Below are 12,324 nucleotides of genomic sequence, written 5' to 3' on the forward strand. Positions count from 1 at the left end.
CACCTCTATAATTATTTGCCTGACTGAGATCTGCTTTCTTTGGGAAGGACAGTATGCAACGTTCAGTCCATGACTTTGTTACAATAATATAGTAGGTCATTAAACTTGCCAGTTCTCCATACTTCACAACATAAAAATTAATAATAGATTAATAATAAAAAATTACTATTACCATAAATATGAATACAGATTTTAAGTAAAAAACACAATAAAATATGGTGATTGCCCAAAATTCCTCCATGAAAAAACAAAAAAAATACAGAAAAACCTGTATGATGTAGGTATCTGTGATGGAAAGAAAATATTATATATCAAAACTCACGTAAATTGATCAAGTAGTTGTATTTCTAAATAAGAAAATCAATTTAAACTACGAGCGACAATCTTATAATGCATCCTTAAAAATATTCTGAAGTAAAAAAGGGAGATAACTTTGAATAGAAATTTTAGAAAGTCATTCTTAACATTTGGAGGGTAGCATCAGAAAAACTCAAATTTGCTTAAAAATGCTTTTCTTTATAAAAATACAATAGCTTGATCAATTTAAGCAATTTTTAGTATACAATATTTTCTTTTCATCACAGGTATGTGCATTATACAGATTTGTCTTTTATATATTTTTTTTTTTAATAGTGAGGGAGGGGGATTTGGGACAAGCTCCTAAAATATAATTAACCAGATTAAACAATGATAAATAAATATGAACTACTAAAAATGTGAAGAAAAATAATATAGCTAATTAAAAAGAATGAAAGCACAAAAAGATAGCTAGAAGGAATGATATACACACGATTCATGCCGAGCAAATAGTAAACGCATAAAGAGCACAATCGCCTGGCTACTGCTGATGTCGCATTTGGGACGATTAATCAGAATTGGGAATCGGAAAAATCGGAGCTTTTGAGCCTATTTTTCGATGCCAAAACCGATTCCTTTAATTATCTATTTTATTTTATTTTGTTTTATAAAATGTCTTCCACTGCTTGTAGTAATAATAAAATAATAAATATTTATTGATTAAAACTTCCAGTAAGATTAAAATCTCTAGATCACACCTTCACAAGTGTGTTTTTACGTTTTAGAAAATACATGCACATTTAAGATGTGTTTTTTTACAGTAATCGGGACAAATCGGAATCTGTAGTTGCATTGAAATTGGAAATTTCATACGGAATTGGTAATTGTATTAGAATTGGAATTGTATCGGAATCGGGGAAAAATATTGGAATTGTCCCATCACTAATACATAAGCTGATTAATCTAAGAGTTCAAATTTGCTTTGAAAGTTAACCAACATTCATTTAGATTCTGGTGATGTGATGTAACTGTGACGTCAAATCCATCTATTTCTTTTTAAGCGTTAAAATGAAGAGGATGATTGACAATAGTGTTTTGTCACAGTATTTTGTCCTTTAGCCCTCACATTCCATCAATAATGTTTCTGGCAAATGAGGATTATTTTATAAATAATCTATCCATCTAACACTTCTCATTGACTAGTTTTTAACCTTGAAGCATTTTTTTTTAGTTCCTTACATCAAGTAGCTTTATGCCTTGAACAATTTTCACAAATCATACATAGATATATATATATATATATATATATATATATATATATATATATATATATATATATATATATATTATAAATAATTATTTTTTTATACCTACAGACACGAGTGTTTCATGCTTTCGCAATCATCAGTGCAGGAAGTGACGACTGTCACTGGTTGAAGCCACATTTGACTATTAGCAAGGAGCATAGCCCCTGGGGCCACTAGCAACATTATTTTATACATATATATATATATATATATATATATATGTGTGTGTGTGTATATGCTTAAGAGATTGACACCATACAACACTGGTGGAAGCAGCCATAATATTAAGGAAAATACTTGTGAAAACCGATCCACATAACCAGCACTCAGACCAATTACAAGTAAATTGACATAGAAAAAAAAAAAAAAAAAAAACTATAGAAAGAACATTACACAAGCCCAAAAAGCTGAAACTGTCATAAATTGAAATACAAATTTTTTAATTTTTTTTTTTTTTTTTTTTTTTTTTTTTTTTTACTAATCATCACAAAAATGTGAAGGGATGTAAAAGAAAATTTCTTTAATGTAACAAAAAACATATCTTTACTTTTTTAAAATAATGTTTTTTGTTTGTTATTTTAACTGTTTACAAAAAAAAATTAGAATGAAAAGTAAATATATCAACAAATTATTTAATTTCCCTCCAAATCTCAGCCCATTAGTCTAGAAAAAAAAAAAACCTTGTCTATTTTTAACCAATCCAAAAAAATCGATTGCTTCCTGTTGTTCTTGAGGTAAGAATCCCGGATTGCTCGAATGTCTGTCTAAATGTCGCATGAATAGAGAATCAGTAGGAGTCATTTATTGTGCCTTAATTTGTTGTACATAAATCATAAAACCTTTTAAAGAATAACATGCTTTTAGCAAAATAAAGGGAAATAACTCGTTAGATCATTGCCTCCCTTTAATGTTATTTGGCAAGCCAAAATATTTCCAATATAAAAGTTTTCTTAAAAATAAGTATTTAAAAAAAAAACATGAAATTAAATATATTCATGCCAATAACAGTGGAAGAAAGAAAAAAATGAAACAAAGTCTCATCCGAAAGATTTCTATTTTCGCAGACTTTGAAAATCCAAACTACTATATAAATAGCAGATGTCTGTAACTATGTCCAGCTAAAAGTAAAAAACTACAAAATGAATGCTTATAAAGTTAGTATATTCTTTATCAGCATTGCTTTGGATAAATAATATCTAAAACTTAGAAATTATTCTCTAGTGGTCAACTGCGTCAGGTTTTGTGAGGGGTTATCGATTGGTCAGTGTAATTATGTAAAGAAAATGTAGACTCCTTTCGAAAAATTTATTATATAAAAGAGAATTGTGTGTGTGCATGCATGACACAGGTTCTCGTCAAATCACTGAAGTTAAGCAACATTGAGCCTGGCTAGTACCAAATGGGTGACCATTTAGAAATTCTAAGCACTATATGTGCTGTTGCAATATTTTAGATGTGTAATGGGGTATGATCCCACACAGTCGGACGATTCTATTTATAAACGATGCTGCTAGGAACTGACGAATTGAATTAATTTACATTCTGCTATCAACCAATCAGAAACCAGAATTGCTCCATAAATATTAAACCTTTTCTGTAGCAATTTCGCATGTTTTTTTTTCTGTCTCGACACGGTAAGAATATTTTGCTCTGTGGAACACTATGTGCTCTCTGCTTATCTCAGCATTGTTTCTAGCCGTCCTAAACCTATACTTGCTACTGGTATTTAACGCTGGCTCAGGAGAGGTGTGGTTGCTGCAAAAATTCCACATGCAGGCATCCAATTTGTCAAGACTGAAGGAACGTAGCAGGTCTAGCAAGAAAGGAATGGGCTGAGCAGAGGAGAAGGTGGAAAACAAAGATAGAAGTGGAGAGAAGTTTTAATAGAAATAGGTTACACTTTTGCTCTGGACAATGCTGGTTGGCCCTTCTGGTATCTTTATATGTTAGAAAATTAAAATATTGTCGATTGTTTTGTGTCCTTTTTTCTATTTGAAAATCTGATTATTTACCAGCCAATCAAAATGAACTATATATTTTGTCCTAGTGGTGGTGAATCAAAAGCATTAATATACATAACTTAACTTGGAAAACATTGTAGCTATCTTTAGAATGAGTATGCTTACATTCAAACAATTATTGATTTTGGATATTTCCTTTTTCAGTTTATATCAGAATCGAAACACTGAATAAATAAATAAAAAAAAAAAAAAAGGAGCATGTTGTTGAAATGTGAAGATGGTTTTAAAAGACAAGCACATGTGTAGAAAAAAGGGAAAATATCCGAGAGTAACAAGATAAAAAATGACTGGAAAAACTTTTTTTATGTGGAATAGATTTTATTGAATTCATATGTTTCAGTAAAAATGTATACCTTATTCATATGTGTAAATGTTGGTATTAGGTAGAAAAATTTAGAGAGCAACAAAGAAAGGCAGGGGGACAAAGAAAGGCGGGGCGAGGTGACGAAGAAAGGCGGGGAGGGGGGGGGGCAGGGCGACGAAGAAAGGCGGGGGGCAGGGCGACGAAGAAAGGCGGGGGGCAGGGCGACGAAGAAAGGCGGGGGGCAGGGCGACGAAGAAAGGCGGGGGGCAGGGCGACGAAGAAAGGCGGGGGGGCAGGGCGACGAAGAAAGGCGGGGGGCAGGGCGACGAAGAAAGGCGGGGGGCAGGGCGACGAAGAAAGGCGGGGGCAGGGCGACGAAGAAAGGCGGGGGGGGGGGGGGACAAGGTGACGAAGAAAGGCGGAGCAACAAAGAAGCAGGGTGAGACACACACAGCAAGACACAGAGACAGAGCAAAAAATAATTTAAGTTCCAACTCTTTATTCAAACAAGTACTATTAAAAACCAATCACATCTATTGGCTCCTTGTTAATTGGATTTTCAAGTTGATATATACACCATATACACCTTGCATCTGAATCGTAGGAGTTTCTAAAAGACAATATTCAGATTATATGTACATTTCATCTGGAAAGAATATATTTCAACTTGAAATTTTCAGTAGAAACCGTTTTTAATATTACTTGTTTAAATATACAAATCTGCTGATTTTGATGGATATCGAGCTTATACTCACGGACGTCAAATTGGCTGAAGACAAATCATTTTGTGATGAGATTCGCAAAGACTCCTTGGCTCTCCGAAGAGATCCATCCAAAAGATCTAATAGCCTTTTCATGAGTTTATGCATACCCATCTTTTTTAAACCACGGTCAACGTAGCTGTGGTAAAATGATGTCTTTGGATACAACTCGTCAGATGATTCAACATCATAACAAGTATAAGAGTAGCTTTGGTATGAAGTGTTGCATGTGAATTTGCAAAGAGTCGTATTTAAGAGTGGAGCCGCAGGGTTTGTAGTTGGAGAAGGGCTAGCTGCTCGAGAGGATCGTTCACTGTCGCTTAAATTAAACTTCACCTCGGGTCGAGAGAGGGTTAAATTTGTCGTGGGCGGATGCAATGATGAGGATGAAGTGGAAGTGGATAGAGAGGTTTCGGATAAGTGTTCATCACCTAATGTGGCAGCATTCCCATCGGATGATTTGTTTTCTGTGACATCGGAGAGAAAGCTTGAATCCGCTGCCTCGCTCCCTATCCCCCAGGACTGGTTCACGGCCCAGTCGCTTTCATAGCTACCAAGAAGCAAGTTTTCAATGTCTTTGTCTTCTCCCAACCACGGCCAATCGGTCAGCTCATTTTGATTCTGTTGCAGTACCCGTCCAAGCAAACGGATCTTGTGACATAGTTCTCGAGTTATACTCAGCCAAAGACACAAAGACTTCACTCTGTACACAAAGTCTTCCCGGTTATAAAGACTGTGGGCTAAACCTAGCGCTTTCGTTGTAGGATATTGCCGCTCGCAAAAGTCTAACTTATCTAATAATTCACTGACAGACTTTAAAGCATGCTTCTGGGCACTCACTATTTCAGGTGTCAGCGTAAAAATATAGTGACTGTGTGCACCGGTTTCTTTAGAAATATTGTTAGAAAAGCTTGCTTCAGTGGAATCGGTACTAATTTTTGAATCCGTAGTGTTCACCTGGAGATTAAAATCCATTATTTCATTGAGGATTCCTGGAATTTTTTCTCTATTCTGTGCCAAGATTTCATCTTGTTGTGCTAACGAGACATTGTTATACCAAGCCTGAATATTCCGCCATATCAGTTCATTGCACCGTTTCTGAAGTTGTTCTTGTTCTTTATGCTCGTTATTGGAAAACCTCCCGAGCCGAATTAACATGGAAAAGTTTTGATGGAATTCTTTCAGGTTCGTCTCCTTGATAGGATACGGGGCGTGTGCCGAATATGTATACCGAGAGTTGCCATGTTTCGACTTCTGCCCACTGATGGAATCCATCTTTTTCTTGAGAGCCCGCGTCTCTCTTTTTCTTTTGCTTTCATGGAAAGTGTCTGGATCGGTACACTCGTCAGAGTCTGTGTGGCTGAAATTATATGACATGTCATATGGCTGTTTGACAATATCCACGGGAAGCCTCGGTTGCCGCTTCTTGCGATTTTTGTCTTTCTTTCTGGCTGCTGGCTCTGGCGTCAAGTCTTGCGGATTTATATTTAAGCATCTTAATTCCAATTCTGTAGAATTCAGCCTTTCATCATCAACTGGTTTGTCAACCTTGGCATTGACGTACCTGAAATAAAAGCAAAAATAATGAATTAGAGTATTAAAAGTCAATAATATATATATATATATATATAGCTAAGGCAATTTCATGCTTATACATATGTTAGTTATTGTCAGCTAACATACTTCCTAACCTCCAGCGTGACTGCGACCAGAAGTGGTAACAAGGCAAATCCGTTCCTTCACTTTTTTTCTCACATATCTGATGCATGCACTCTTTTCTTTTTTTATTACGTTGTTACAATCATTCTTTTTTTATTATTATTATTGAATAATCATTGAAAAGTTGTTTTTTATGGTCTTACTTTAAGAATTATTGAAATTAGTTTTTTTTTTGTTTTTTTTTTAAAGAAAACACTTAAAATCTTTAAACTATTTTGGGAATATTAGGTATTGGATATGTTTTTTTTTTAATGTTTGAAATGTTATTACCCTCCACCTCTTTGCAAACATTTATTCTAATAAATAGGTTCTTTTCTCGCCTTTGAAGGTCTCTTGCTGCTCTCTGGACTAAACCAACATGCAGCAATTTAAATTCAACGTGAACAAGCATTTTGTTTTGCTGCCAAACTTCCAACTCAGGTTGCCCCTCCCCACCATTCTCACATATCATCAAAGCTCCTTACATTTTAGTGTCAATATGCCTTGATTGGTGGGGTGAACAAAAAGGATTTAAAAGATAAGTGTTGATGACACCAGATTATTTGAAGAGTTTTTTTTATTTTTTATGATAAGGAGTTTGTAGATTGGTGAGGCATTATTGCATCGATGAAATTATCAAAATTCCAGTAAAAGATAAACAGAAATAGTATCATGGTAACCAATTGACTAAGATTTATAGGAAAGAAAAATATTGACAACAAACAAGAATTCATTGCCGAAGTAATACATTCAATCATAGTAATTAGTAAACTTAAATATCAACAGAACCGTTAGTTGTATTTGCAAAGGGTTGCTTTTATGAGATAAAAATTTTTTTTTAATGTATATTAGTATATAGAGAGAAGAAATATATATATATATATATATATATATATATATATATATATATATATATATTCTCTATTTACTAATATATATAAAAAAACATCTTTACGTTTTTACATGAATTCCACAAATAGATTATTTGAAAAAAAAATAAAATAAAATAAAGTTTTTCAGTGAGCTGAAGGCATAACAATAGATGCAAACCATAAATGTGTAAACTTCTTAGACATAATCTTGAATCTCGACAACACTTATGAACCCTACCATAAGTCCAACCAAACGTTATTCTACATAGATTACAAGTCCAACCATCCGAATAGCATGAAAAAAGCAATTATACCTAGCATCTCAAAAAGAGTATCTAAAATATCGCAAAATGAAGGATTATTCAATAAAAAATATTATAACAAAGCCCTAGCTAGATCAGGTTATAAAGAACAAATCAAATTTGTTAAGGAGATTCGAAATAATAATACAAGTATAGAAAGAACAATAAACAATGCAAATGTAATATCATACATGCCTATGAAGAAATATAAAAAAGCAAAAAAAGAGCAAAAACAACAAAAAATAGAACATACAATAAACACTAAAAAGAAAATGAAAAGCTAAACCATAAAACCTAAAGAGATGTAAAAAAGAAAAATAGAAGGAAGAGCCAAACATGGTTTAATCCACCATTCAGCAACCACATTAAAAATAACATTCCAAGGGAATTTTACCAAATTACAGACAAAAATTTCCCACAAGGTAGTAAACTAAGATAATCAATAAAAACACTGTTAAGCTATTCTTCTCAACATCTGCTAACTTAAAAAATACCATAATTGGCTGCAACAACACAAAATTAAACAAATCTATGAAAAATAGTGATAAGAATGAAAATGAATCTAACAACAAAAAGAATGTAACTGCCAGAACCCTACTGAATGTCCACTGGGGGGGCTGTTTAACCTCAAACATAGTATACAAATATGAAGTTATAACAAGTGATGAAAGTAAAGTATATCTCTGGAGCAGCAGATCTTTCTTTAAGGACAGATATCGTAATCACCTATCATCATTTTAACAAGACACTGAGAAAGAAAACAACACTGCAAGTAATGAAAACAACAACAGTGTAGATAAAAATGAAAACAATAGAGACAATCACAATGATGAAGATAGCAACAGAACCAATAGCAATAATGAAAACAACAAAAAAGCAAAAAAAAACTCAACTACACTAGCAGTATGGGTTAAGGAATTAAAGAAAAATAAAATTGAATATGAATTAAGCTAGTCTATAGTAGGTAGAGCGAAAAAATATAGACCAAGTAAATCAAAAAGATGCAACCTTTGCATACAAGAGCATACCATATACTAATATCAGAAGAAAAATTATCAAACAGACAAGATGTAATTCACGGATGTCTGCACAGAAATCGATACTTAATTTCATGCATTAGACCAGACTAAAGAGAACAGAAATGGAAATGTAAAGCAAGTAACCTACAAAAAAAAAAAAAAAAGAAAAAAAGAATGAAAAGTATAGGTCAATCGACCATGTAAGAATAATCTTTACATAAATAGAACAACGTAATGGAACGTAAGAGTGTAAAAAAAAACAAAAAAAAACTGAATAAATATTATTAAAAATAAAATGAAAAAAAAAAAAAAAAAAAAAAAAAAAAAACAATTACATGAGAAATATGAACAAAATCCAAAAAGTATAATATAGGTAACAAAAAAAAAAGATGTAAGGGAAGTAACTCTATTAATAAAAATCCATGAGTGATTGCCCCTTAAAACAAGGAGCTTAACTAATCAATAGTAATTCGAAACCAAACAAAATGAATATTAGAAAATATACGCATAAATGTAGCAATAAAAATTATAAAAACATAGGAATTAATAAATAAAAGAAAAAAATTGGAAGTTAAGACTAAAACAAAAAAATAAAAAATACGAAAATAAGGTTTAAAACAAGAATTTTGGTTTGCACGGTACCCAACATGGCCGACCTGTAACAACATGGGAATGGAATTTCTTTTCCTCAAACGAACGAACCAGATTTATCATGTACAAAATTAACTTTTTGTTGGTAATATCGGATGGAAATCACATCAGACAAGTTGATGAAAGGGAAAATTTCTATGAAAACATAAAATCATAGAATTGTCATCTCATTAACGAAACGGCTGTAATGAAGAGATCCAAGATGAAATAAATAAGAGTTATACAAAAGAAAAAATGTCTTTGAATTTCAACAAAATTTTGTACTATATATATATATATTTCTGTCCATCAATTCATTCAACTTTATTCAGAAACTACTGGCCAATCTAGGTGAAGTTTTGTATGGACCTTTGTTATAAGTAGGGCTATGACAACAGCATATTCTTTTCATTGTTTTGACTCTCGAGTATATATCCGACAAAGTTAATCAACTGAGAACCACATCACTATATAAAAGCATATGTCAACAGATACACACACGAGAGTCAAAACAATGAAAAGAATATGCTGTTGTCCTAGCCCTAGTTATAAGGTGCAGTGAACTAAGTATTATGGTATCCATTAGATACACAGTTAGGAATTAATAGGAATTAATCACCAAAGTACCACATTTATTTTAGAAGTTTTATTGGCAACTTCTGGACCGATCGGGCGGAAATTTTATATGGACCTTCATTATGAAAAGGTGCAGCAAACTAAGTATTATGGTATCTATTCGATGCATATTAAAGGATTAATAAGGATTGGTATTTAATGTAAAAATGAGTGTAAATTTAACCATATTCAACCATCAATTTGGTATAAAACACATTTTCAGTCAACAGCCTATTTTTAATGGATTAACGAGCCGAGCATGTGAGGACCTCCTTCATGGGTAAAAAAATTTACTTTCACCATCACTAATGTTTGTAAAATTTTTTAAAAATCCAAGGCATGGTTATTGAGAAAAGTGCAAACAATTTTGAGGCAATTTTACCCTATAATGACCCCTAGAGTGGCAACCAACTATCCCGGAAAATATATTCCGGCAAAAATTTACTTTCACCATGACTAATGTTTGTGCAATATTTCAAAGAAATCTAATCATTGACTAAAGAAAAAGTCTGACATGTTTACAGTGAATCTAGAGTTGCACAATCACACACTGCACTTATCTTGACTTGGCACTGCTTAAATTGAATGGTCTGGAGAAATTCAACAGAAAACGATGCATTGGTGCTACTTTGGAGTTTCTTCTAAACAAGTTGGTTTGCCAAAGTTTGAGTTTTTTTTGTTTGTTTTTTTATATGGGGGTCACCACTTATCAAGGCCCAAAGGCCACTCATGGATAAGAGTTATTGCGTGTACAGTAATCAATGAGATAGTATTGTAGTAATCATTAGTATTGGGGGTTTTGATAGAGTGTCTTACTTAAGGGGGCGGTTTGTCAGGAGTTTGTTTATCTTGGACTTGAAGACGTCTAAGTTATAGTCAGGTGGGAAACAGGCAAGCAGCAGAGAGTTCCACTGGCGTGCAGTTCTAAGAAAGAAGCTTTGCTCATGGAATCTACGTTTGGATTTAGGCACAGATAAAGAGTGGGGAAAATTATTGACAGTAGTTTCAGCCAGACGGGTGTTTCTCGTGAAAGATTGGCGAGGGGGGACCAGGGATTGGAGCTCAAACGAGCACCTGCCATGGAAATACCGATAAAACAAAGACAGGCTTGCAACGTCTCTTGTGGGAGAGAGGTTGCAGGGAAGAGAAAAGGGCATCCCCCATTAAGCCACGAAGTCTATTTTGTACTCTGTCAAGGTAGGATAGGCTGTTTTTAGCAGCTCCTGCCCAGATGTAGCAGCAATACACCATCCTTGGACGTACTTAGCTTTTATACAGATAGAGAATTGCATCAGTAGTGAGATATCTTCTGGAGCGGTAGAAGGATCCCACCATTTTCCCAGCGTCCCTGGCAACAGATTTGATGTACGTGTTCCATTTCAGATCAGGAGTAAAGGTCAAGCCCAGAAGCTTGTCAAAACATGGAGCCTCTCCAAGATGAGAGCCATTCATTTCAAGTGATGCCAGATTGGGATCAGAGCGTTGATGATGTAAAGATAGAAGCTTGGTTTTGGATGCATTAAAAGTGACCAGCCACCTCTTCCCCCATTGTATCACATGCTCAAGATCAGAGGAGAGAGAATTAGAGAGAACTTTGTCATTTACAGCCTTTGATGTGTTGCCATAGATGGTCGTGCCATCAGCATAGATGCCAACAAATGATTTAAGTATGTGTTTTGGGAGGTCATTGATGTAGATCAGGAAGAGAGTTGGGCTCAGGATGGACCCCTCAGGGACTCCAGCATTAATACTGCAGGCCTCTGATTTCTGCCCATCAACCACTACTCTTATGAACCTATCGCAGAGAAATGATTTAATGATTGAGAAAACATTTCCAGTTATACCGTAGCTAGAAATCTTGTGAAGTAGGCCCTTATGCCATACTTTATCAAAGGCCTTTGATATGTCAAGAGCAATTGCCCTGGAAAGGAAACCTTTGTCAAGAGATTCACTAATCTTGTGTGATATAACCATTAGCACATCTGCTGTAGATCTTGCAGAGCGGAAACCATATTGCATGTCACTAAGAAGGTTGTTTCTGTTGAGGTGGTTGACTACTTCTTTATTTAATATGGATAGCTAGGGAGGTGAGAAGGATTCATACCATTTTCAAGGATATTAGAAAAAGTGACTTTGCAGTCACTTTTGAACTTATAACACAATATATTTTTAAAGGAGCATGCATATGCAGCAACTATTGCTTAACTTAGTGATCTAAGAAGTTGAAATAAGCTAAAAAATAAATGAGTCATCTGTTGTAGACTTTGAATGATATATACAAACAGTAGAAAATTAACAAAAAAGTATTAGCAAAAGTATATTGCAAAAGTACATAATTTTGTTCATGAAATTTGTATTTAGATTTAAGCACAGATAGAGAGTGGGGGAAATTGTTGATAGTGGTTGTAACTAGACGAGTGTTTGTTGTGAAGGTTTTGCACATGAAAATAACAATGGAGCAAAGATAGACTCATAACATCTCTTCTGTGGAAAAAAAA

The 12,324-nt window shown here is 33.9% G+C and overlaps 1 protein-coding gene across 2 annotated transcripts in view; it reads right to left on the reverse strand.

Annotated features, from left to right (window-relative positions):
• LOC145241452 (mitogen-activated protein kinase kinase kinase 4-like) overlaps window positions 1-12,324 on the reverse strand; it is a 145,847-nt gene that overhangs the window by 94,370 nt on the left and 39,153 nt on the right. For both annotated transcript variants that reach the window (XM_080104428.1, XM_080104427.1), the window contains exon 2: window positions 4,685-6,254. In XM_080104428.1, the coding sequence (XP_079960554.1) occupies window positions 4,685-6,254 (1,570 nt within the window). The remainder of the gene's footprint in view (window positions 1-4,684; window positions 6,255-12,324) is intronic.

The sequence above is a fragment of the Euprymna scolopes genome, chromosome 20 (assembly GCF_053919585.1).
Source record: "Euprymna scolopes isolate OS-2025 chromosome 20, ASM5391958v1, whole genome shotgun sequence".
NCBI classification, from domain to species: domain Eukaryota; kingdom Metazoa; phylum Mollusca; class Cephalopoda; order Sepiida; family Sepiolidae; genus Euprymna; species Euprymna scolopes.